The sequence below is a fragment of the Neomonachus schauinslandi genome, chromosome 4 (genome assembly GCF_002201575.2).
Source record: "Neomonachus schauinslandi chromosome 4, ASM220157v2, whole genome shotgun sequence".
NCBI classification, from domain to species: domain Eukaryota; kingdom Metazoa; phylum Chordata; class Mammalia; order Carnivora; family Phocidae; genus Neomonachus; species Neomonachus schauinslandi.
The window spans coordinates 20,325,536-20,352,221 of NC_058406.1; the positions used below are offsets into that span (position 1 = coordinate 20,325,536).

Sequence of the window (26,686 nt, forward strand, 5' to 3'; positions counted from 1 at the left end):
AGCAGCCCGGAAGGACTAAGACGGTAAGCTATGTCTATGACCATCTTTATTGTATGAGTTAATTTATCCATTTGCTCAGCCTTAAAAACCACTGTAGGGGAAGTATATAGTATAAACAGTTCTTCAAGAAGGTCTTCAGCCACTCGAAATAACCCTCAAAATTTAGGACTTTGGTTCCATCCTTTGCAGTTTAAGATCATATGTTACCTGCAGTATAGCTGTCTTCAACTGATGGCCGGCTCAAGGGTCTGGGAGGAGGGGCCATTTTCGGGAAGGCCAAAACTGTCAGGAGTTGCAGGGTATCCTGGTTATTATTCCTACATAAGAAACTATCCCCAAATTTAAATATGCCCACAGACCCTATCGATCAAGAATTTGGACAGGGCACTGTGGGGATGACTGGTTTGTTCTACAATGTCTGGGTCCTCAGGTGGGAAGATTCAAAAACCGAGGAATGCTTCCTGGGGCTGGAATCATCTCTAAAGGCTGTTTACTTGTATATCTAGCTGGGATGACTGGAAGTCCAGTAATGCTGACTGGAGCACCTTACATGGGACCCCTCCATATATAACTTGGACTTCCCCAGCATGGTGGGTCAAGATAATCAGACTTCTTCCGTGGTGGCTCTAGACTGCAAGCACAAGTGATCCAGTGAACAAAGCTGAAGATGCATACACCTTCCGACCTGTCCTCAGAAGTCGCATTACCTTACTTGTGCAGTACTTTATTGTTTGAGCAGTCAGAAACCCATCCAGACTTGAGGATCCCTTCTCTTTATGAGAGGATGACAAAGTAGGAGAGCATATTGGATGGAAGCTATTGTAGTGACTAACTTAAAAAATAGAATCTGCCACAAAGGGAATAGATTCTGGAACCAAACCAAATCCAAGAGAGCAAGGCAGAAGCTGCAATGGTCTACCTTCAGATGTGGCTCTCCATCATTTCTGCAATACCTTACTGGTTACAGAGATCAAATTACTGACACTAATCCAGGTGGAATGGTGCCTCCCACGTGGGTACATACCAGGAAGTAAGGATCACCGGGGTCTGTCTTGTAGGCTGGCTACCACATTGCCCTTTGGCCTATAGGATTGAGTAAAAATGATGTGAACCTCTAGATTTGAAAACCAGAAATGAAAGCTGTCAGTTTGGGGAAAGTAGTTCATATTCCTCAGCTCTTCCTGGTATCAGTGACTACTTTCCCTACCAGTGTTTGCCAGGTTGTCACTGCAACAGATTACCAACTCTGCATGAAAAGTGATACTGGTGTCATGCCGCGGTTAACTCTGAAGTCAGACTGCCTGGGTTTGAGTTCTGTCTCTCCTTAGTTTACGGTTGTTGTGCAGATTAAGTCATATCTGTAGAAGTTGTTAGAACAGTGCTTGGCACGTAGTACGCGCTAGTTTTTGTAAGCAATTTTTTTTTTTAAGATTTTATTTATTCATTTGAGAGAGAATGAGATAGAGAGAGCATGAGAGGGGGAGAGTCAGAGGGAGAAGCAGACTCCCTGCTGAGCAGCGAGCCCGATGCGGGACTCGATCCTGGGACTCCAGGATCATGACCTGAGCCGAAGGCAGTCGCTTAACCAACTGAGCCACCCAGGCGCCCTTTTTGTAAGCAATTTTTATGCGTGACTTCTACAGAATCTACATTTTCTATTTCCTGAGAGGGAAAGTAATAGAATCATAAATTAAAATAACCGTGGAAAGGGGCGCCTGGGTAGCTCAGTCGTTAAGTGTCTGCCTTCGGCTCAGGTCACAATCCCAGGGTCCTGGGATCGAGCCCCGCATCGAGCCCCACATCGGGCTCCCTGCTTGGCGGGAAGCCCGCTTCTCCCTCTTCCCACTCCCCCTGCTTGTGTTCCCTCTCTCGCTGTGTCTCTCTCTGTCAAATATATAAATAAAATCTTAAAAAAAAAAAAAATAACCGTGGATGTTCACTTGTTTTTGGCTTCCATTGTTACCTTATCCCAAGATCACGTTTAGGCCCTCAGAACATTCATGAAACCCACAACTGGTATATCCTTTTTTTGACTCCAAACCACCCACCTCGTGCATGCCACTTCATCACACTGGTTCTTAGAGTGGCATTTTCTTTAATAAGATATTGTTTGCATACAGTAAAATTTACCCATCTTCGTATATAGATCAAAGAGTTTTGATGGATGTATACTGTTGTGTAATCACCACAATCAAGATATAAAACATTCCTATCAACTTCAAAACTTCCCTTATGCCCCTTGGTAGTTAATCCCCTCCCCCCTTACTCCAGCCCCTGGCAACCATTAATTTGATTTCTAGCCCAGTAGCTTTGCCTTTTCCAGAATGTCTCATAAATGGAATCATACAATATGAAGGCTTTCGTGTCTGACTTCTTTCATTTAGCACATACTTTTGAGATTTGTCCATGTATTTGCATGTCTCAGTAACTCCATGTTTCAGTAGTCTGTTCCTTTATTTTATAGCTGAATAGTTTTCCATCATATGAATATACTGCAATTTGTTTATTCGGTAACTGATGGACATTTGAGTTATTTCCAGCTTTTGGTTACTATGAATAAAGCTGCGTTACACATTTATGTACAGATCTTTATAGAAACATGTGTTTTCATTTCTCTTGGGTAAAATACCTAGGGGTGGGATTGCTGGATTGTATGGCAAACTTGTTCAATTCTCTAAGAAACTACTAAACTATTTTCCAAAGTGACTATATGATTTTGCATTCCCATGAGCAATGCATGATGAGTGCTCATTTGAATGCAGTCTTCATTGCAACCTAAGTGAATATCTCCATTGACCCTTCCCTACCATTCCCAAGAAAAACTTGCCATATTGGTGATAATGATACTTTATTTTTTTAAATATGAAACTTATTTACTGACATATAGCATACTTCAGAAGAGGACACATCACATGTATATGACTTGATGAATTTTCACAAAGTAAACACACCTATGTAATCACCACCCGAATCAAGAGGACTGCCACCAGCACCCTAGAAGCTCACCTCATGTGCCCATTCCCAGTTACTCCCTCTCTCAAATTAACTACATACTATCCTTACTTTAAATAATAATTTTGCTGGTTATGAATCTAATAGAAATGGATTAATACAGAATGTACTCAATTTTTTCTGGCTTCTTTTGGTAGGCATTATGTTTGTTATTTATTTTTTTTAAGTAGGCTCCATGCCCAACATGGGACTTGAATTCACGACCTTAAGATCAAGGGTCAAGGGTTGCATGCTCCACTGACTGAGTGAGGCAGGCACCCACAATGCATTATGTTTGGATGAGTTCACCCGCATTGCTTACATAGCAGTAGGACATTTATTTTTGTGTTCTATAATACTACTACAATTTATCCATCCTATTGTTGATGGACATTCAGGTTGTTTCCAGTTTGGAATTAGTAAAAATAAATGCTGCTCTCACCTTCATCGTAATAGCCTCAAACTGGAAACAATTCAAATGTCCATCAATAAGAGAATAGATAATCAAATTGTAGTATTTTCATATGATAAAATACTACTCAGCAATAAAAAAGACCAAACCACTGATACATGCCACATAATGGATAAATCTCAAAAATATTATGTTAATTGAAATAAGCCGAGCACTAAACAATACGTAAAATATGATTCCATCTCTATGAAGTCCAAGAATAGGCAAAACAAATCTGTAGTGATAAAAATTAGAAAATGATTTCTGGGGATGAGTGAAATTGATTAGAAAGGAGCACAGCTTGATAGAGCAACGTGTACAAACCTGCAGTTCATTGGTGTTTTTGTACAACCTTGACCAATTTGCTACATTCCTTTTTTTTTCCCCTATAAAATATGTGATAGAAAGGAGCACAGCACAAGGATACTTCCCTGGGTGATTATGAAAAGGTCTATATCTTGATATGGGTGGTAGTTCCATGGATGTATACAAGTGTCAAAATTCATTTAATTGAACACTTAGCACCCATACATGACATTGTATTGTAAGTCAATTATAACTCAATAAAAATAATACAGAAAATGCTGCTTAGTCCTAAAAAATGCTATTATGAACATTCCTATACTTGGTTTTTGGAACATATAAGTATTCATATCAGTTGAGTATTTAGTTAGGGGTAGAATTGCTGGGTCATGGAATATGTATGAATCACGGCTCTGCAACTTAATAGCTGTATAGTGCTGGGCAAGTACCCAGGACCTCTAGAGAACACCAGATTCCTTATCTGTTACCAAGGAGCTAATCTCACATTGATGGGTGCAAACCATGAAAACTGTTTTTGTCAATTAACAAAAGGACACAATGCTGAGAAAAACCACAGATTTTCAGAATATTTGCTATTCGAAATATCAATAAGAATGTAATATTCCACTCCTGCCTGGAGGATTTGAATTACTTTGACTCAGAGGAGCAGCCTCAATTTCCCACCCAGGTGCAAAGCTTCAGATAAGGGGTTTCCAGATACAACATTCCACATTTATCTTCACGTTGTAGTTTCCAAGGAAACAAGATCCTGAGTCCTCTTGTTAGCTCAGGCCTGATGATAATCCCCTTACATGTAGCCTGGTGTGCTTTGAGGCTATCAAAACACTGCTTCTTTTAAAATTTTACCTACATTCCATCTTTTCCCCAAATCCTAGGATAACTCTATCTTCTCCTGTGCTTGGTGAGATGCCCCATGATACCTCTGGTGTGCAGTCTCCCTTTGCAGCACTAATTTTGTCAGACCACAGGTGGTTTTTATCAGATAGGCTTTATCTTGGGGGGTACCCATAACGTTTGTAAAAGGTGTTCACACACTGGATAGGCATTTAAGAAATGGTAGTTATTTTTTATCATTCATGTATAAATATAATAAATGTTCATTTGACATCTAGTATTTGCAAGACACAAATGTATAGCTATGACAGAGAGCACAAAATAGCACAAGGCACAGATGGAAAACCACTTTTTATTTTAGATGGAGAAAGAAAACAACAATAACAAAACCCTATGTCTTCAATTCCTAGGAGAAAAATACCTTTACTGAACTTCACCCTAAATAGAGTCAAGTGTAAATGAAAAAAAGACTATTTTATAGGTAAAGTACAATTTACATGATTAGCTATAAGATTTGACATAAAACTATGGATTCTAAGAAATGGTAGCATTTTAAGAACCAGAATGAGAGCCCTCAAATGTCATCTATCCCTTTCTAGAGAGAAAGAAATGCTCTTTAAAAAAAAATGCCGCAACGAAAATAGAAATAGCTTTGCTTACAAAATCTCTAAGGCTCATTCACTCATTTGGGGTCTCCTCCCAAACAGGCAAATAGCTTCCTCTCTTGCCATTCCCCAGAGATCGCAGAGTAGGCGGGGGTGGGGCTGGGTGGAGAACACAGGAAACAAACACTGCTAGTTTCCCCTTCACTTCTTATCTAGATCTCTTCCCAAACCCAAATCCTACCCACGTCTGTCCATTTACGATAAGCTCACCAAATGCAGTCTTCTATGGGAACATTGAGGTCACACACTCCAAATTACTTGAGGAATGGTTTTCCCCCCACCCTCTAGGGAATGATTTCCCCCCCCACCCTCAAGGGAATGACTTTTAAAATTTGAGAGTCTAGTTCTCCCAAAAAAATCCTGGTTTGGGATATATAGTAAATGAAGAGGCTATTTGGGAAGGATTTAGATGGAGAATGAGTTTGGTAACATGAGAATGAGTTTTAGGGAAGTAGGGAGATGAGGATGGAGTTAGCTTAATGTTTGGGTTTTGCAGTCAAATCTCAGAAAAGCAAATTAACCACCGTGGTCTTAATTTTCTCAGTTTTGTTAAAGGGAAAATAACTCTTGCTTTGTCGAGTTACTTTGCTTCAACATTTAAAAAACCGATTGTCCATTATCTATTCTGAACGTAAAAATATAGTTGGAACATTGTCCCTTGCTACGATAGAGCTTATGAACAAATGAATTGCAGTGAAGATTCATACATAGTATGTGCTCAATAAATATTATTATTATCATCGCTTTATTGTTTAGAAGAGGGGTGGAGGAGAAATGAAAGCGGTCTGTAAACCATAAAAGCGCTCCGCAATTATTACCAAAGCCCTTCAGGATGGAAGTAGAGTGAGGAATTTCAGGAGATGGTTACCGATCTGACTTTCAGGGTTGTCGAATTCTCCCATATTTGGGCCTGAATTCTCAGAATAGAACAGAATAGGATGTTAGGGCTGAGATCATCTGGTACAATTTTATGCTAATAGAAAATTCGTGCCTCCTGTCACCGCGCTCCGGCGAGAAACAACACTACCACACCAGCTCCTCCAATCCGAGCCCCAACCGTGTGACGTCAGCGCCCCGCCCCGTTTCCCCAAGGCGGAGGCGTCCGGTCTCTAAGCTACTGTCCCCGGCACCAGTTCCAGCGGCGCTTGCGCACTGTGGGGCGGGGCGGGACGGACGCATGCGCGCGGCGTGGGGGCGGGGCCAGTGCGCACGCAGCCCTAGCCCCTTCTCCAGCCCTTTCTCTTCTCGGTTTCCCCGTCAGGCTGCGGGTGCAGTCTGGCGGCTGCTTCCGGTAGGAGCGCGGTGCAGGGCGAGTTGGTCTCAGTTCCTCGTCATGTCCTACGGTCCCTTAGACATGTATCGGAACCCGGGGTCCTCTGGGCCCCAACTCCGGGACTTCAACAGCATCATACAGACGTGCAGTGGCAACATCCAGCGGATCAGCCAAGCCAGTGAGCTGGGGACAGGGCTGGGGGGCAGGGGCCATCCCGGGGACAGGCCTGGGTGAGGTTGCCGGGATGCGGAGCCCGGCCGAGGCTACGGCCAAAGCCACACCTGAGGCCGTCTCGGGCTCTCCACTGTGGGGGCGGCGGCTGCCATCCTCGAGTCTGTCAGGCCCAGGCTCCCCGAGGGTCCCGAGCCCCAGCTGAAGCTTGAGTTTCTTCTCAGGTGTACTGCCCTCATGCTTTGGGGGCCAAAGCAGCAGTCCTGACAGCCCTAGGGTGGAGGGGTGTGTGTGTCATCTCGGGAGCAGTGAGTGAGTTCACTTGGCGCAGTGGTCAGCCGAGTTTTTCCCGTCATCTGCCTTACCCCCACCCACCTCTCTTTCCTCTTTGGCCAGTTTGGATCGGGAGTTGTTTACCGATCTAGACTTTTAAGTTACATTCTGCTCAGCTTTTTGCTCCTTGGAAATCAGCAGCTTTCAATTAAGGGAAGTGGAGACTGAATGTATTTGGGTGACTTAATACCCAGCTCTTCCTGTAATGAATTTGGAGATCAGATACAATGACATATATTTGAGGGGTGAGATGACTTCTGTTTTAATAAAGAGAGTTCACCGAAAACATTCCCATTTACGTGGTTTTGTCTTTTGTAGCAAAAGATTTGCACATATTTTTGGGTTTCAAGCTGATGAAGCTTCTGCATTCCTTCCCTATTTAGCAGCTTTTTTGAACAAATCTCACACACAGAGAAGCTCAGGGACTTGGCCACAATCACATAGCAAGTAAGATATGGTAGAGTTGGTGGTGGATTTCAGAATGTTGTTGCTTGTCTTAGAACTAGCCCCCCCCGCCCATCATTAGGGTCTGAGTAAGACTGACAGAGCTGATTGAGTCAAATACAGGCAGTTTCTTGTGCCTGAAAATCATCACAGAGCCTTATAAACAGGTCAGTGGCACAACTTTACTTGGAAAGAATGATGATCAGCATCCTTGTTTATTGTGTTTTTGTGAGCTTGGCTATACTCTGTTAATAGGTAGAACTCAGTTGGTCTTGAATTATAATTATGTTCTATATAAAGAGGGGGAAAATTTCTGATGAAGAGTGTGAGACTAGGTGAATTGGAAGTGGAAGGAAGACTATGTGGCCTGTTATGTATAAAAATTTTAAAAAGTTAATGTGACCACTGGTTTGAAAGTATAGTACTTTGTGTTCCAATTTCTCCTTTTGTGAGGGAACTGTAGTACCAGTTAGGTCAGGAGATTCTGGTTCAAGGCTGAAAGTTTATCATTGAGGCTAAATCTAACCTTAGTGTCTCTTTGTGAAATATTCATTCTACATATATTTGTTTATTAGGCATACTCATATACTGAGTATAGGAACTGGCATGGCATGGATTCTTTCAACAGGGAGCCCGTGGCGTACATATCAACTGAAATATAAAGTTGAAAGGGTTCAGCACTACAGAAGAGATATAGCAACATCGAGTAGGTATTCAGGGGAGAAAGATACCATTTTCACTTGGGAATGATCTAGGAAGGCATTGTGGCATTTGAGCTAGGTCTGGAAAGTGGTGGAAAGGATTTGAACTTTTACCAGTAAAGAAGGGAAGAGGAGGGAATAAAATGAACAAGGCGTGGTAGTGGGAAAGCATGGAGTATATATAGAAAAGTAGAATGATTTAATTTGGCTAGACGGGTGGACTCTAGAAAGTAGTGGAAAATTGGGTTGGAAAGGTAAGTTGGGGCCCAAACATGAAGGGCTTTAAGTGGTAAACTAAGGGGGCTGGATTTAGTTCTTTTTTTTTTTTTTTTTTTTTTAAGATTTATTTGAGAGAGAGAAAGAATGAGCAGGGGTCGGGGAAGGGGCAAAAGGAGAAGCAGGGTCCCCGCTTAGCAGGGAGCCTGATGTGGTGCTATATCCCAGGACCCTGAGATCATGACCTGAGCTGGAGGCAGCTGCTTAACTGACTGAGCCACCCAGAAAGCCCTTGGATTTAGTTCTTTAGAAATGTATAGATTACATTGGAAGGGAGAGACTGGATTTAGAGACACCAGTTAGGAACTGTGAAAATGAAAAGGAAGGAAAGGATAGGCTTCTTTGGTGACACAATTGAATAGGATTTACCTGTTGGTTGGGTATTGGGCTCAAAGGATCGTTGGAATCAACCATTAATAACACTAATAGCTAACATTTGAGTACATACTGTGTGCCAGGCAATGCAAAAAGTGCTTTATATGCATTATCTTACTTAATTTTTTAACAACTCCGTTAAGTAATTACCAATATTATTTCTTTTTATGGGTTAGGAAACAGACTGAGAAAGTTTACATAATTACTGAGCAAACTGGTGCCTGGGTGGCTCAGTCTGTTAAGCGTCTGCCTTCAGCTCAGGTCATGATCCCAGGGTCCTGGGATCGAGTCCTGAGTTGGACTCTGTGTTCAGCTCACAAGTCTGCTTCTCCCTTTCTCTCTCCCTCTGCTGTTCCCCCTACTTGTGCTCTAGCGCTCTCTCTCTCTCTCTCTCAAATCAATAAATAAAATCTTTAAAAAAAGTTACCAAGCAAACAAATGGCAATGCCAGAATTTGAAACCAGGTCTGTCTCTTATGACCAGTAATTAGCCTTTTTTATAATTTTTAATTAATATTACAATATTGTAGCAGCTGGCAGTTCAAGTTAGAAGTGACTTGTTCTTTTTTTACTTTCCATAGGAAACTGGGAAATACCTGAAGCTGTAGAACTTTCTCTTGTGGTGTGGCTAACCTCCGCTGCTAGATAGTTAGTTCCTTTGAAGAAGCATGGGACATGACTTATTCATCTTTATATTTCTAGTACTTATCTCAGTCCCAAATATATGATAGATTCGTACATTTACTGTTAACAAATATTCTTTGAGCGCCCTCTGTGCACTGGGATTTGAGTGATGAATAAGACAGACAAAATTGCTGCCATGAGAGTGTGTGTATGTATACACATATATACATATCTGGTAGTAACAAGTGCTGTGAAGAAAATGGCAGGGTAAGGGGATGGAGGTGAGGAGAGAGAGAGGGTGGGTGTGCTATTATATTTTAGATCAGATGGTTAAGGAAGGGTTCTGTGAGGAGGTGACATTTGAGTAGAGACCTGAGTGAAGTGAGGGAGAGAGCCATGTGAATAGCTGGGGGAAGGCATTGTAGGCAGAGGGAATAGCAAGAGCAAAGACCTTAGTGTGTTCTTTTTTTTTTTTCTTTTTAAGTAGACTCAATGCCCAGTGTGGAGCGCAGTGCAGGGCTTGAACTCACGACCCTGAGATTAAGATCTGAGCAGGTCAAGAGTCAGACGCTTAATCAACAACTGAGCCACCCAGGCGCCCCTAAAGATTTTATTTTTAAGTAATCTGTATACCCAATATGGGGCTCGAACTCACAACCCTGAGATCAAGAGCTGCATGCTCCCCCAAGTGAGCCAGCCAGGTGCCCCCCTAGGGTGTTCAAAGAATAGCAAGAAAGCTAGTGTGGCTAGACTGCAGTTAAAGAAGGGGAGCATAGTAAGAAAAGAAGTCAGGGAGGTAGCCAGGGATCATTATCATTTAGGGTCTTGATGCTTACTAAATAGTATATTTGAATGAGTGAAGTTTTTCTACCGTCTTTGAAGTCTTCCTCCCTCATTCTTCCTGTACTATGTGGTACCTACCACATCTTATGACCCTAGGTAGTATCAGTTGGAATTCTTCCCTTAGGGTTCTTTGGTGAGGAATTGGGAATTTGAAATTGGCAGGGTAACACTGTTTCTACCCTGTTAGGTTAATGACTTTCCCCAAATCTCTCCAAGACATGGTGGTTATACTAAGTATACACTCTGAATGTGAACTCACAGACATATACCCAAGTCCATATAGACCTGCAGGAACTCTACCCATTGAAAATTTGAGAGAATAGCTGTTCTTTTTTCTCAGCTGTTCAGCCACAGATGTGGGTTTGGAATTGCCGAGCATATCAGCTGAAATATGGCAGGCCACCACGTGGGTTGTTATAGATACAGCTAGGGTTGACTGCCTGGTACAGAAAGGGTTGTTATCAATATGTGTGGGGTACAGAAGAAATGTACTTGGCTCTGCCTATTATGGAGTGGAGGGTCTGGGCAAGTATTGCTGTGTCAGATATAGGAAAAAACCTAATAGCCTCCAAGTTATCTCTGAAGAGATTAAAGAACAGCATTTCTCTTTAATGTTACTTATTTATTGCTATGGTTTTTTTTTTAACTAAAAAAATGAAAGGCAGTTGAATTTTTAAAACCAATTATCATGAAATCCCATAGGTGGTTCTTTCAAAGTTATTTTCACATTTGCCGTTTGCTTTTTATTTCATTGCCATCTCTTAAATCTTCATGATCTCAACATCTGTATTACAGCAGCATACTCTCAGTGTCTCTCTTTCCATTCTTATTCATCCCGATAATGCTATCAGTAGTATGTCTAAAATCCTGTTTGGATTATACCACTCACCTTCTCAAGGGCCTGCAGTGGCTCTCTCATGTCTGCTGCATCAGATTTTAATTTCCTACCTTGTTTTCATTCTCTGTCATCTTTTTTTGTAATATTTTAATTTTAAGCAATCTCTATGACCAGTGTTGGGCCCAGACCCACAACCCTGAGATCAGAAGTCACACACTCTCCCACCTGAGCCAGCCAGGCGCCCCTCACTCTCTGTTATCTTAACCCAGATTAGGCATATTGTCTACTTCTCTTCACCCTTTGCCATAGGCAGGGCTGTTTTTCTTAACATCCTTAAACACTTGTTTTTGCTACAAGCTTTTGCTCATTCTGTTCCTCCTTTCTTTAGTATCTTTCCCTAACTTGTTAGCTATCTAAATTATACAAATCCTCTGAGTTGTGCTTAAATCCTGCCCCTTGTAACTAAGCCTCCCTTTGATTTTGAAAGAAAGTGAAGTCAGGAAGAGCATGGGCTTTAGGGTCAGCAGTTCTGTGACTGAGTCCTTGCCCCTCTATGCACGGTTAACTCTATGCACTATTTCCCCTTTTTGTCTGTAACCCTATCTGTAAAAATGAATAGAATTTTTTTTTAGATTTATTTATGTATCTGAGAGAGAGAGAGCGAGCGGGGGAAGGACAGAGGGAGAGAGAGTCCCAAGTAGACTCACCACTGAGCGTGGAGCCCAAAGCAGGGCTTGATCTCAGGACCCTGAGATCATGACCTGAGCCAAAATCAAGGGTTTGCCACTTAACTGACTGAGCCACCCAGGCACCCCATGAATAGAATTATTAAAATGGGGTGTTTATTTTATTTTTTTAAGATTTTATTTATTCATTTGAGACACAGAGATACAGAGAGAGCACGAGCAGGGGGAGAGGCAGAGGGAGAGGGAGAAGCAGACTCCCCGCTGAGCCAGGAGCCCAATGTGGGGCTCGAACCCAGGACCCCGGGATCATGACCTGAGCTGAAGGCAGACGCTTAACCATCTGAGCCACCCAGGCGCCCCTAGAATGGGGTGTTTAAAAGTAGAGTGACTTGGGGCACCTGGGTGGCTCAGTTGGTTAAGCGACTGCCTTCGGCTGAGGTCATGATCCTGGAGTCCCGGGATCGAGTCCCGCATCGGGCTCCCTGCTCGGCGGGGAGTCTGCTTCTCCCTCTGACCCTCCTCCCTCTCATGCTCTCTGTCTCTCATTCTCTCTGTCTCAAATAAATAAATAAAATCTTGGGGCGCCTGGGTGGCTCAGTTGGTTAAGCGACTGCCTTCGGCTCAGGTCATGATCCCGGAGTCCCTGGATCGAGTCCCGCATCGGGCTCCCTGCTCGGCAGGGAGTCTGCTTCTCCCTCTGACCCTTCCCCTCTCATGCTCTCTCTCTCTCTCTCATTCTCACTCTCAAAATAAATAAATAAAATCTTTAAAAAAAAAAAAATAAATAAATAAATAAATAAAATCTTTAAAAAAAAAAAAGTAGAGTGACTGGCACATAGTAGACATTCAGTAAATGGTGATATTATTGGTTGAGTCTCTTGCCCTACTATGGTTTAGTAATTAGGTGAGCAGGCTCAGGAGTCAGACTACCCGGGTTTGAATCCTAATCTGCTTCTTACTACCTGTGTAAACATACTGCTTTATCTCTCTGTTTCTTAATTTCCTCATCTATAAAGTAGGGTTAAAAATAATATCTACTTCATAGGGTTGTGAGAATTAAATGATGTAATTATGTAAAGTGCTTAAAACAGTGCCTGCAACATAGTAATTGTTTAAGAAATGTTGGTTATCCTTTTGTCGTTGTTGTTTCTTTGAATTTGCAAGCACTTTTCATTCACAGTTTAGCACTTTTATTCGGTATTCTTTAATTAATTATTTTTGACCTTGTCATTTTAACTAGAGAGATTACTTTTAGTTTTCTGGGGATAGAAACAGCATGCATTGTACAGTTCTCTTTCGCTCCAGTGCCTGGCACAGCAATGGATATGTAGTTGGCATTCAGTATGTACTTAATTGATGTTATCATTGCTAAGTATATTGTTCTTTGTCTTGAGTTTGATAATTATAGCTATCCTTAATTGAGTTCTTTTATGTGCCAGACACTGTTCTAAATTTAGCTCCATATTATCTCATCTTATCTGCTCAAAAACAGTATGAGAGTTCTCTTGTTATTCCCATTTTTTAGGTGAGGAAACTGAGGCACAGAGGAGTGAAGCCTTTTGCTCAAGATCATAAAGCTAAGCTGGATGCCTGGCTGGCTCAGTCAGTGGAGCATGCAACTCTTGATCTTGACATTGTGAGTTCAAGTCCCACGCTGGGTATAGAGCTTACTAAAAAAAAAAAAGATCATAAAGCTCAGAAGTGGTAGAATCAGGAATAACACATAGGCAGTCTTAATTCAGAGTATGCTCTTAACCATTACATATTCTGTCACTGGCACAGTAAATGGAAGATTATGTCTGATATTTAGCGCTCAGGTTTAGTTTAGTTTAGAGCCTTAATATTGTAATATAGTGGCTACATATTTCAAGTCAGGTCATTTTCATTGTAGCTATATGAAAACAATATAAACCTGATTTTTAGAGTAAGACACTGATAGGACTTCATTGTCATAATTACACATACGCTATCATTTTCGGTGTAAATGTTGTTTTTTTTCTTTGAAAAAGAAATACTATGATGGTAGTTACTTTGATATGACTAGACTTTGATTTGGATTAAGGTTCATTTGGAGATTCAGGGGTGCCTGGGTTGCTCAGTTGGTTAAGCATCCAACTCTTGATTTCAGCTCAGGTCATGGTCTCAGGGTCATGATCTTAGGGTCATGAGATTGAGCCCTGCGTCAGGCTCCATGTTCAGTGCAGAGTCTGCTTGAGATTCTCTCCCTCTGCACCCCCCAAATAAATAAATAAATAAAATCTTTTTAAAAAGGTTGATTTGGAGATTCAGATTCTACTTAAAGCTGATACCAGCTAAAAGCACATAAAGAGTGTTCAATTTAGAGTAATTCATAGTGTGGATATCAGCTGTAATGTACAATAAATTGATTTGTTTTGTAGTCTTCATAAAAGTTTTAGCCAGGACATGCTTTTAAAAATAAGAGGTCAATGATAGAAATTGAGGTCTAGTTTTAAAAATAACAAAATTGCTTACACAGAACTTAAGGACTTGTCTTTATATTTGGCTTAGTCATCTGGTTTCTAGGATTATGTAGCATTTCATAGACTATTATTTTCACCCAAAGTGTTGTAACAAGTCAACCTAAGGTAAAACTTTTATTTACTAGAATGCTTAGAAAAGGAGTTTTCTTATTAACTAAGTTGACCAGAAAACCCTTTTAGATTCAACCTATTTTATAAAAATCTTTCCAGAAAGTATCACTTTACTTCATTGTTAAGTACACTCCAGTGAAAATAACTGTGTATGGGAACATTCTATTCCTTTCTGGGCTTTAGATTTATTAAGGGATAAAATTCTTGGATATAAAATAGATGGGTCATTGAGTCACTATTTTTAAATAAATCCCTGATGTTGGTGGTTATGGAGGGCAGTATACAAAAAATTCTGCTTCTTTGGATTCCGTAAAGTAAGACACTTCTGTCCTTATGATTTGAGTTTTGGTGTATCTGATACCTGAGTCTTGCTGGAGACTTTTAGGAAAATATCTTAATATTCAGAAGTTTAGAAAGAGTTGACAGAGGCTTGGATTAATTCTGGTGCTCAGCTAGGAAATGACCCTTAGATCCCTCTTCCCCAAACTTCTGTAACTCCCCCTAACAAATTCAGGTAACCTCAACAAACAAAAGAAATCAGAAGAGTCTAGATGAAAAAAGTTCTCAGCTGAGAATACACAGAGAATAGCTGATTTTTTTTTTTAAGATTTTATTTATTTATTTGACAGAGAGAGAGACACAGCGAGAGAGGGAACACAAGCAGGGGGAGTGGGAGAGAGAGAAGCAGGCTTCCCGCTGAGCAGGTAGCCTGATGCGGGGCTCGATCCCAGGACCCTGAGATCACGACCCTGAGCCGAAGGCAGACGCTTAATGACTGAGCCACCCAGGCGCCCCGAGAATAGCTGATTTTTAATAGATTTTTTTCCATGTCCTATAAAATCCCCATTGCTCTCTAGGGTATTTAATTAAAAAATTTTTTAAGTTTATTTTTTAGTAATATCTACACCCAACGTGGGGCCCGAGCTCACAACCCTGAGATCAAGAGTCACATGCTCCCGGGGGTGCCTGGGTGGCTCATTGGTTCAGCGGCTGCCTTTGCCTCAGGTCATGATCCCAGAGTCCTGGGATCGAGCCCGCATCCAGCTCCCTGCTCAGCAGGAAGCCTGCTTCTCCCTCTCTCACTCCCCCTGCTTGTGTTCTCTCTCTCGCTGTTTCTCTCTGTCATATAAATAAATAAAATCTTAAAAAAAAAAAAAAGAGTCCCCATGCTCCGGGTGCCTGGCTGGCTCAGTTGGTTAAGGGTCTGTCTTCGGCTCAGGTCATGATCCCAGAGTCCTGGGATCGAGTCCAGCATCGGGCTCCCTGCTCAGCAGGGGAGTCAGCTTCTCCCTCTCCCTCTGCCGCTCCCCCAGCTTGTGCTCTCTCTTGCTCACTCTGTCTCTCAAATAAATAAAATCTTGAAAAAGAAAAAAGAAAAGAAAGAGTCGCATGCTCTTCCAGCTGAGCCAGCCAGGTGCCCTGAGTATTTAATAAGTTTTGATTAGATGATTAATACCTTGATACTTTGACATATCTCTGGAGTTTCTAAGGAGGGTACTCAATAAAGACAGTCAATAAGATGAGATCTGTTTCCTTAAACTTTTTATAAGATCTATCTTAATGTGTCTTCATATATTCAACCAACTATTTCTGGAGGGAGGGTGTGTGTGTGTGTGTGTGTGTGTGTTGTTATGCAAATTCAAAAATGAGTAGAATGTGGTCCCTGCCCTCCTGAGGCACATACTCTGTCCAGTCCCATTTGTACACAGGTGGAACCTCTGTATGCCAGACTCTGGCTTGCAAAAAACACTCCTTGGTTGCATAGCATCATTCTGGGACTAGAGCTTATTTATTATTGTTGAATTTCAGCACTGAGCAGTGATAGGAGGACTCAGAGAACATTTATTCCTCACATACTTGTAAAGATTTAATGAGGAAAAAATAGTACAAATGTAAGTATTCTAATAATAGTAAGTACTCAGTATATGTTAGTTAAACCTGAATATCACATACAATTGGTGAAGAGAGACTCGGCAACATGAAATGACTTGCTTGGTGCCATGTTATCTAGTTAATGGTCAAGTGTGGCTTAGAGGTCAGGTCTTATTATTCCCAGCTCATGTTCATTCATATATTCTGCCTTAAAGAAAGTGTCATGATATAAAAAGAGGTAAACTCAACCAACAATGATTTATGTACCCACTGGGTGCCTGGCGCTCTGCTGGACTCTGGAGAGTACACAGGAATATTCCCCAAAGTGGGAGGGAGTTGGGGAAGAGAGCAGGTTAGAGCAAGGATATCAGCCTACCTGGGGCAGAGAGCTATTAAGTTAGGGAGGTATCAGATAAGTAGGGTGGGGCTAAGTAGAACACTGGAATTGAGGCCTGCCCTGTGTCACTCCATTCTATTTCCTTTAAGCCTCAGCCTTTTGAAAAAACATAAGGTGGCACAAAGAATATAGCCATTGGAATTTGCCCTGGGTTTGAGTTCCAGTTATTATGATATTCTGTGTCTTCCCATTTCATTCCAATTTGAAGTCCTTGTTCTAGTTTAGAAGGCCCTATACGATCTGGCCTCTACATCTTTGGTCACTTTTCTTACCCCTCTCCTGCTTCCTCTACTGTAGCTGCAGTGGCCTCCTCACTGTTCCTCATTTACAAGAAGCACTCTTGGGCGCCTGGGTGGCTCAGTTGGTTAAGCGACTGCCTTCGGCTCAGGTCATGATCCTGGAGTCCCTGGATCGAGTCCCGCATCGGGCTCCCTGCTTGGCAGGGAGCCTGCTTCTGCCTCTGACCCTCCCCCCTCTCATGTGCTCTCTCTCTCATTCTCTCTGTCTCAAATAAATAAATAAATAAATCTTAAAAAAAAAAAAAAAAGAAGCACTCTTGCCTTGGGACTTTGACTTCATACTCTTTTAGAAAGCTTCTTCCCCGTATATTTGTATGGCTTGATCTTTCACTTCCTTTAGATCTCTTCTCTGTGTCACCTTCTCAGAGAGGTTATCTCTAGCCACACTGTGTAAGCTAGTGCCCTCTCCCTGCCCTGTCTTTCCAGCCCGTACTTGAATTTTTCTTTCTTTTTTTTTTTTTTTTTGTAAGATTTTATTTATTTGTTTGACAGAGAGAGAGCACAAGCAGGGAGAACAGAAGGCAGAGGGAAAAGGAGAAGCAGGCTCCCCACTGAGCAGGGAGCCCGATGGGGGCTCAATTCCAGGACATTGGGATCATGTCCTGAGCCGAAGGCAGATGCTTAACCAACTAAGCCACCCAGGCACCGCTATTTTTCTTTATAGTACTTAATCACCGCCAAAGATATATGTTTATTGTCTATCTCTTTTCTTTAAAATGTTAGCATCTTAAGAGCAGTCCGCGAGCTGCCTGGGTGGCTCAGTCGTTGAGTGTCTGCCTTCAGCTCAGGTCATGATCCCAGAGTCCTGGGATCGAGCCCCGCGTCGGGCTCCCTGCTCAATGGGAGGCCTGCTTCTCCCTCTCCCACTCCCCCTGCTTGTGTTCCCTCTCTCGCTGTGTCAAAAAAAAAAAAAAAAAAAAGAGTAGTTGTCTTCTAGAGCATAGGACAGTATAGAGTAGGTACTCTGAATGAATGAATGAACGAATGAATGAACGAATGAGTTCTGTCACATTCATGAGCCTCAGTGTGCCCATCTATAATATTGAGATAATAATGCTTATTTAAAGGGTTGTTGGGATTAAATAAAATAATGCATATCAAGTGTAAAGGAAAAATACTCCTGTTTTTCCTCTACTTTCAATACTTCTGACATCAGATGTGTGGGTTTTCCACACACCAAACAATTCTGAGATTCTCCAAACACCAGTTGGATTTCCTACAATTTAACCCAATTCTGATACGTCTGCCTAGAGTTAATAGCAGATGCCACATGTTAAGGGCTGAGTCCCACATGACTTTTCCCCTTCAGACACCAATTGCAAGTTTTGGTTATCATGTGTGCTTCTGACCAGTGGGCTGTAAATCCGAGGTTCCCAGGAACCCCTCCTTGGGTTCGATTAATTTGCTAGAGCAGCTCGCATAATTCAGGAAAACATTTTACATATTACATACATAATTCAGGAACAGCCAGATGGAGGAGATGCCCAGGGCAAGGTATGTAGGAAGGAGCTCGGACACCCTCCAACACCCGCCCTGTATCTTCACCTGTTGACCAACCCAGAAGCTCATCAAATGGAGTTCAAGAGTTTTTATAACGCTTAATCTTAATGGGCAGTGCCTATCATCCCTGCCCCCCACCGCCATTTCCCTGAAGTCAGTGGGTGGGGCTGAAAGTTCCAACATAATCACTTGGTAGTTCTGGTGACTAGCCCCACCCAACCTAAGGCTATCTAGCTCTAACTCACCCTAATAGCATAAACTCAGTGTATTCAGAGGGGCTCTTTATGGGCCACCTGGGTGGCTCAGTCCGTTAAGCAGCTGACTCTTGATGTTGATCTCAGGGTCCTGGGATCAAGCCCTCCATAGGGCTCTGCACTAGGCCGGGAGTCTACTAAAGGATTCTCCTCTCTCTCCCTCTGCCCCTCTCCCTGTGTATGCGTGAGTACGCGTGCTCTCTCTCTCTCTCTCTCAAATAAATCTTTAAAAAAAAAAGGGGGATCTTTATGAATAACAAACGACACTCCTGTTGTGCACAATATTCCAAGGGTTTTAGGTGCTTTGTGTCAGGAACTGGGGACAATGACCAAATGTATTATTTATTATATCACATCAAGTACCTAGCCCAGTGTCTGGCACATAATAAATGCTCAATTAATGCTAATGTCTGCCCTCTTATAAATTATTTGTATGGCTAGCCAGTTGATAGCTCTAGTGGTATCCTGATTCCAATTTGACTGAGATAAGAGGGGAAATTCCACATGTTAGTGATGAAAAACTGTTACTTATCTTATAGAATGCTGTCTTAGCAAAATGCACTCATTATGGTGCTTACATTTTCCTGTGGAACCATTAAGCTAAAAGTAACCTCACTTAATAGAATAATTGATGTATTTTAGGAATGTTGGTCAAAAGGCAAAATTTTAATCACTTGAACACTGTATTTCCATTATAAAATTAGAGTTACATTTTTGCTAAACAAAACAAAAACATGGTCTCAAAATAAGATAAAATCATAATTTGAAGTGCTACAAGTTTATATATTCTTTTTTTTTTTTTTTAAAGATTTTATTTATCTATTTGACAGAGAGAAACACAGCAAGAAAGGGAACACAAGCAGGGGGAGTGGGAGAGGGAGAAGCAGGCTTCCGCGGAGCAGGGAGCCCGATGTGGGGCTCGATCTCAGGACCCTGGGATCATGACCTGAGCCGAAGGCAGACGCTTAACAACTGAGCCACCCAGGCGCCCCAAGTTTATATATTCTTGCTTTGGGATTTTTTTGCTTTGTAACACCCATGATGTAGTGATTTCGGCTAGACAGAAATAACTCGTACATATTTCTAAGGACTAGGTTGCTCAATTGCTACTTAGGAGTAGAGTCACCAGCAATCAATTAGATTTTGCTTAATCATTGTTTCTTATCAGACTTAGAGGCTATTAACTCATCAGTGTTTGTGTAAGGTAACTTGGTATTTCATAAACTTCAGTTTGCTTTTTAACTACTCTCTCTCCCTTTTTTTAAGATTTGTGTGTTTGTTTTAGAGAGAGAGCATGGAGGGGCGGGGCAGAGGGAGAGGGAGATAAAAGCAGACTCCCCGCTGAGCTCAGAGCCAGTCCGCGATCCCGGGACCCTAAGATCATGACCTGAGCCAAAATCAAGAGTTGGACTCTTAACTGACTGAGCCACACAGGCACCCACCTTTTTATTACTCTTGGTGACCAGATTAAGAGCAAGATTATGATTGAACCTTAAATTTTGTTATTTTAAGGAACACCCTATCCTAAGTTCTAATAAGTGAAGGTTTTTTCTTACTGGATATGGAAGCATTGTATGTACATTTTCCCTATAATATATACAAATGATGTAATATACATTGGTTTCCTCCTCATCTTCCACTAAGCCAGTCATCTAGCAGTCTGGTATCTCACAAGTGAAACTTTGGCATTAATGCTGAGAGAATAGGAAAGGCCCTCACAAAGGAGACTGTTTTGACTGGAAGAGTCATATACCTATTGTGTTTTGTTATCTCTTGAAGTTCTGGTGAAATTTGGAGATAATCGTGTTTCCTCTGGGCAAGGAGTACTCTATTGTTATGTCTGTACTCCAGCAACTTGGAATAGAAGTTAGTGAATGCTCTTCAGAAGCAAGCAAGCAGGGGTGCCTGGGTAGTGCAGTCAGTTGAGTATCTCTGATTTGGTTTTGGCTCAGGTCGTGATCTCGGTCGTGAGATCGAGCTCAGCATCAAGCCCCATGTCAGGCTCTGGGCTCTGCATTCCTCAGAGTCTGCTTGGAGTTCTCTGATCCTCTCCCTCTGCTCCCCTCTGCCCCCCACACGCACATGTGCTCTCTCTCTCTTTCAAATAAATAAGCAAGCAAGCAAGCAGACAACAACAAAGAAATACAAGAAAATTCCAACCTCTACAAATGAATGAATGAATGAATCTAACTCCTTCATCCTCCCACCCAACCAGAAAAAGAACAGAACGCAGGACACAAAAGAAATCAAAAGGTCAACTACACTTCAAAAAAGCCCACAAAAAAACCAAAAATATTTAGAATAAGGAAAAAAAAAGATATCAACGCTCTATTTCTGATGCACAAATCAGTGAGGTACAGGGCTATTCACATTCCCAGGCAAGCTGGTGTTAGAGTGTTTCTCCTTATTGGTAGATGATCAGTTCCTCTGGACCTCTGCTTTCCTAGTCCAGGGCTAGAGGCCTAAACATCTAGAATTCAAACATGAACTTTTCTAGTCTTAGCAAAACATCTAGGAAAAGATAGAGAACGTTATCTGAACAAAACCATATATTTGACTGTAAACAACATAGTTAAAAGAACATAGGCCTTGGAGTTCAATGTATTTGGGATTGAATTTTTTGCTCTGTTACTTAATAATTGTGTACTCTTATATAATTAACTTATGTAAATGTAACTTATATAGCTTATCTAAATATATTTCCTCATCGGCAAAATGAAGATATACCTACTTCAGACTGTTGCTGTGAAAATTAATAAAATAATGTATACAGAGCTCCTAATATAAAAGCTCCTGGCACATAGAGGTGTTCAGTCAATGGTAATTTATTATTATTATTTTTTAATGGTAATTTGTTATTAATAACAAATGTACATTGTCTTTCCAAAAATGTTTGCTATAGAAAAATTATTGTGTTATGAATTTAAATTTTAATTGTTGCGAGTTGATATTTGGTAGTAAGGCCCTTTCAAAGGTGTTGAAATTTTAAACTAGTTGAAATTTTAAACTAGATTTCCATGGGAAATCTGGAAAATTTTGAAAGTTCTTTGGGAATGATGAACAAAACTGCTACCCTTTACTTGGTGACACAGTTATCTATAGGAGAAAGGTGAACCTCGTAATTAGTTTTAGAAGGGAATATATATGCCAAATTTTTTATCATAACATGCTTTCTGTTAGTTGCATGTACTTATTCAGGATGTGGAGAGAGACTAGTGATTTGAGAAGTAGGTTGCTCATGATGAATGTATTTTTCTTTTAAATAAATCTTTTCCCCCCCTCTCCCCAGCTGCTCAGATAAAGAATTTGATGAGCCAACTAGGAACTAAGCAGGACTCAAGCAAGCTACAGGAAAATCTGTGAGTAGCTTCCTAATGTGTTGGGTTCTGTGAGGGCCCTTTGAGGACACATCCACTGTCCTTGCTGCGTGGCAGCTTAGGTTTCCGGCCTATGGACTCAGAATGACAGGCAGTGGGACATGAAGTAATAGCTGGATTTGGAAGAGGGGCAACAAAATATATTCATGGGTTGTGATCTCTGCTCCTTTCAAAATCCTCAAACTCAGATTCTTTCTTCCCCTTGGGCTGTTTAGCAGAATACTTTGAGGAAGTAGGGAAGGGAACTTTTACCACTGTTAAACTGTATTCTGCCTAAATGAGCCTCCTGTTGGCACAGAACTCCTGATGATCTGCAGAGCTCCTCTAGTCTGGTGGGATTTCCAACTGTAAATATTAGAAAAATGTATTCACAATGATCTGAGGGGCGTCTGAGGGAGAGGAGAATGGACTGGTAGTAGGAACTCGTGATTCTTTTTATTACATCCTTTTTGACCCCATTTCTGCTTTTATTTTTTTTATTTTTATTTTTTTAAAGATTTTATTTATTTATTTGACAGAGAGAGACAGTGAGAGCAGGAATACAAGCAGGGGGAGTGGGAGAGGGAGAAGCAGGCTTCCCGCTGAGCAGGGAGCCTGATGTGGGACTCGATCCCAGGACCCTGGGATCATGACCTGAGCTGAAGGCAGACGCTTAACGACTGAGCCACCCAGGCGCCCCCATTTATGCTTTTTGAAGTTCTATTCTTCATCTTTAAAATATACTGAATGATATTCTTTGTTTCCTGTCCTAGTCAGTGTGAAGTGAGAGAATGACTTACTACTTTGAACTTTTTTCAGGGAGATGTGAAAAATCTTTGGATGTGTTAGTAACGTCTGGGAGGTACAGTCTCCTGTTTGACTGCCTCTTGTTTTTGACTCCCTCGTTTTTTCTCTGGGAGGCCCCTGTGCAGTGAAAAAATGGTAACGATTAAGTAGTATGGTTTCTCTGTCCTCCCTCAAAACCTTTGTAGAAATAGCCGCGGAGTAGAGGAAACCATGACTAAAAGGGGCTCTTTTTATGTTTCCACTACTTTCCAATCCCACTTAATAGAATGCATATTCTTCCCTCTTTAATATTCTTCCCCTTATACTCTTTATATGTTTTTTTTTTTTTTAAAGATTTTATTTATTTATTTGAGAGAGAGAGAATGAGCGAGAGCACATGAGAGGGGGGAGGGTCAGGGGAGAAGCAGACTTCCTGCCGTGCAGGGAGCCCGATGCGGGACTCGATCCAGGGACTCCAGGATCATGACCTGAGCCGAAGGCAGTCGCTTAACCAGCTGAGCCACCCAGGCGCCCTCTTTATATGTTTTTATGCAGTACAGGGCTTCTTTGTTTTGGAGGGAAGAGCCAGAAAGTTGAGCATGAAGGACGATAGGGAGCCAAGAATAAAGCTGAAAAAGTGCCAGCTTTAAGCAAGAACGTGGGAGTAGATCTTTGGAAGTTGTTCCCTAGGGTAGAAGCTGTGCTTTTAATGCACATTTCATCCAACCCCCAGTGTCTGAATTCCGTCTCTAGTCAGTGGCCTGTGACAGACAGCAGCTAGGCAGAACTGCTGGGCAGTGGATGGGAGAGTTTTGTGAGACCTTGGTGTGTTCAAACTATTAGGTTTAGATGTGGGGGGCAGTTGCTCTTATATTTCTATCAGAACTGCTGATAGGCATTTCTTTTCTCCCCAAAGAGTTAAAATACCTGATCAGCAGGTTTCACTGAGGTAGGTTCTTTCTACTGAGTAACATGAAGATGCCTTGTGGTGGGTTTGACTGAGTCGTATTTCTGGATTTTTTTTTTTTTTGTGAACCTGGGCCTCTGGGAACCCATTCCTTCAAGTACCCCTTTCATTCCCTGCACTGGGGCACTCTGAGAACTAACTGTACTAACTGTAACAGCTCTTGAGGAGTGGGAATATCCTGAAATGTGTCTTTTCTCTCTTAGGCAACAGTTACAGCACTCTACAAATCAGCTCGCCAAGGAAACAAATGAATTACTGAAGGAATTAGGGTCCTTGCCTCTTCCCTTATCTGCTTCAGAACAGGTTGGTATTTTCTGGTGTGTGTGTTTGTTTAATAGGAAAGGACTTTGTTTTAATGGGAAGGCAGTGTGTGAAACAAAAATAACTTGGGGTAGACCTTCTCTGACCCTCACTTTCCTTATCTGTAAAATGGGGTTATGTGACTGTTGTGACAGTAGAAAGAATGTGTGCACCGGGTCTTGCAAAGTGCTTGGCATTTAGTAGTAATCAGTATCTGCTGCTATTATTAATAATAACATACTAACATATTGATAAAATGAGCTTAACTGGTAAACATTCTCAATGTTTGCATCTCTGGGTTTTGGCCAGCAGCTTTATGTTTGCAGGCTTGGTCCTAGTTTGTTTTGTAGTCAGTTTCTATAAATTTTAATCAAATGTTTTTGCTTTCTATTTTGCAGTCACTTTCATGTCCCATCATGAGTTATTCATAGGTTTCAGGTTGAAGAAATGCCCAGGGGAAAGGATTTCTCTTTTCAAGTTATTTTATTCAGTGGTCATTGAGATCCTTTAAAAACACACAATTTTTAACTGGAGTTCATTGTTCCCTTGATGTGCTGGGCCTTTTCTTCACACATTCCTGAAGTCAGTGTGCCTCCTCCTTTATTGTGGCTTGACCTGTTTTACTTGTCATTCATGGTCTACCTCAAATCCTCTCTCTTCCAGGAAAAAAAAAAAACCTTCTCCATCTACCTTAGCCTACTGTGATTCCATTTTTCTTTTAGCTTCTCTACCATTTCTGGGAGCACTTGACTTATTTTGCTTTTTATTATTGATTTTTTTCTGATGATGTCCTATTCTCTGATGGCTATAAAGACAAAGCCTACAACTTCCCTGTTCTGGGTTGTTTTTCATTCTGTGAGTTGTGCCTAGTTGTAACATGAAATAATTTTAGTGTGCTGTAATCATCATTTAAAAAATAGAGTAGGAATATCAGAATGTATACCATGTAATAAAGGGAACTATTATTACAGGAAGCTTTCATTTCATACATATGTGTATATATGGAACTAGGTCAAGATGTCACATTATTTCTGCATGTCTCCATCAAAAAAAGTTTGAAAATGTTAGTTTAACCCATACCTGGCAAAACTGTTTAATGAAGCAGATGTTTAGTCTTTGGAGTTCTGGTGCCCCCTTGCACAAAAGAGAGGAGCCAAGACTAGATGCTTTGTCATTGTGCTACAAAGCAGCTCTGATAAAAAGTAATCTTAATGTAATCACCTTTGGTCGCCCATGGGTGTGCTGTTGTTATTCATGCTGATATTTCACTTAGAGACCAGTTCCCCTTGCCATCCAGTATCTCCAATAAAAATCACCCCTTCCCTCCTCCCAGCTGGGCACTTAGGGAATACATGCTTGTGGATGGTTTTAGTAATAAAAAGAGAGTCTAAGGATCTTGATGAAAACAGAGTGTTGAAAGTACTTAAGAGTTAATAGCCTAAGCAAAAATAAATAGAAAGTTAAATCTGCTACCAAAAGAGAGAGAGAGAAGGATTTAATGTATTCCAAAATCAAATAGAAGTTATTTTTGGATCATCCATGCTATTGTTCCCTGCCATTACATTGGATCATTAAGAACACGAAATAGATCTACACATAATTCCTTGATTCCTTCCCCTGTTGTGCTGAATACCGTTTGCCCTTTCGATTCTTTCTTCATCTAATCAATCTTAGCTTACCACCATCTTTTTGCTCCTGTCCTGTATATCAGACCGTATATCCTCCTTTCAGTCTTTTTTCATATTCATGTGCTATCATCAGTGATCTTCTCATTGCCAAATCTAGTGGGCTTTTTTGAGCTTTTATTCACTTTTCTGTCTCATTTGAAACAGCCCATCCCATCTCTACTGAAACGGTTTTCTTCTTTCCATGATCCCCTTTCAGTGTGTCTCCGGACTCTGGTATCCTTTGCTGGCCTCTTTTCTCTTTCCCCAGGTGGAGTTTCAGCCTCCTTCTCTGATTCTCTGTCTTCCTAGAAGTAGGCATGTCCCAAGGCTCTGCCATTGACCTCTCATTTTCTTAGTCTCTGCTTTCTCCCTCAGGAGGCTTATCTATTTTTATGAGTTCCCTGGCACCTTTATGAACATGACCCCCAGATCTTTTCCTGGCTCTAGCCCTTAACCTCTAAGGACTAGGCCCATATTGCCAATTCCTAGTCTAATATCTCCTCTTGAATATACTGCTTTCATCTAAAATTTAATGTGTTGTCTTATACTGAATTCCTCCCATTTCACCCAAATCCCTTAACTAAGCTGATTGATAATACTGATTGTCATAAAAAAAGTTTGTGCCTTTTGACCTAATATTCCCACTCATACAAATTTGTCCTAAGGCAAAAAGGTTGGAAGAAAAAAAAACTGTAGTCTGGAAGTGGATTTCCTGTATTTAAATTCTACCCCTTCCGGGGCGCCTGGGTGGCTCAGTCGTTAAGCATCTGCCTTCGGCTCAGGTCATGATCCCAGCGTCCTGGGATTGAGCCCCACATTGGGCTCCCTGCTTGGCGGGAGGCCTGCTT

The 26,686-nt window shown here is 41.4% G+C and overlaps 1 protein-coding gene across 1 annotated transcript in view; it reads left to right on the forward strand.

Moving 5' to 3' along the window:
* Positions 1-6,441: 6,441 nt before the first annotated feature.
* STX12 (syntaxin 12) overlaps positions 6,442-26,686 on the forward strand; it is a 36,658-nt gene continuing 16,413 nt past the window's right edge. The window contains exons 1-3 of the mRNA XM_021683608.1: positions 6,442-6,716; positions 22,052-22,121; positions 24,075-24,174. Coding sequence (XP_021539283.1) covers positions 6,443-6,716; positions 22,052-22,121; positions 24,075-24,174 — 444 coding nt within the window. The 5' untranslated portion in view covers position 6,442. The remainder of the gene's footprint in view (positions 6,717-22,051; positions 22,122-24,074; positions 24,175-26,686) is intronic.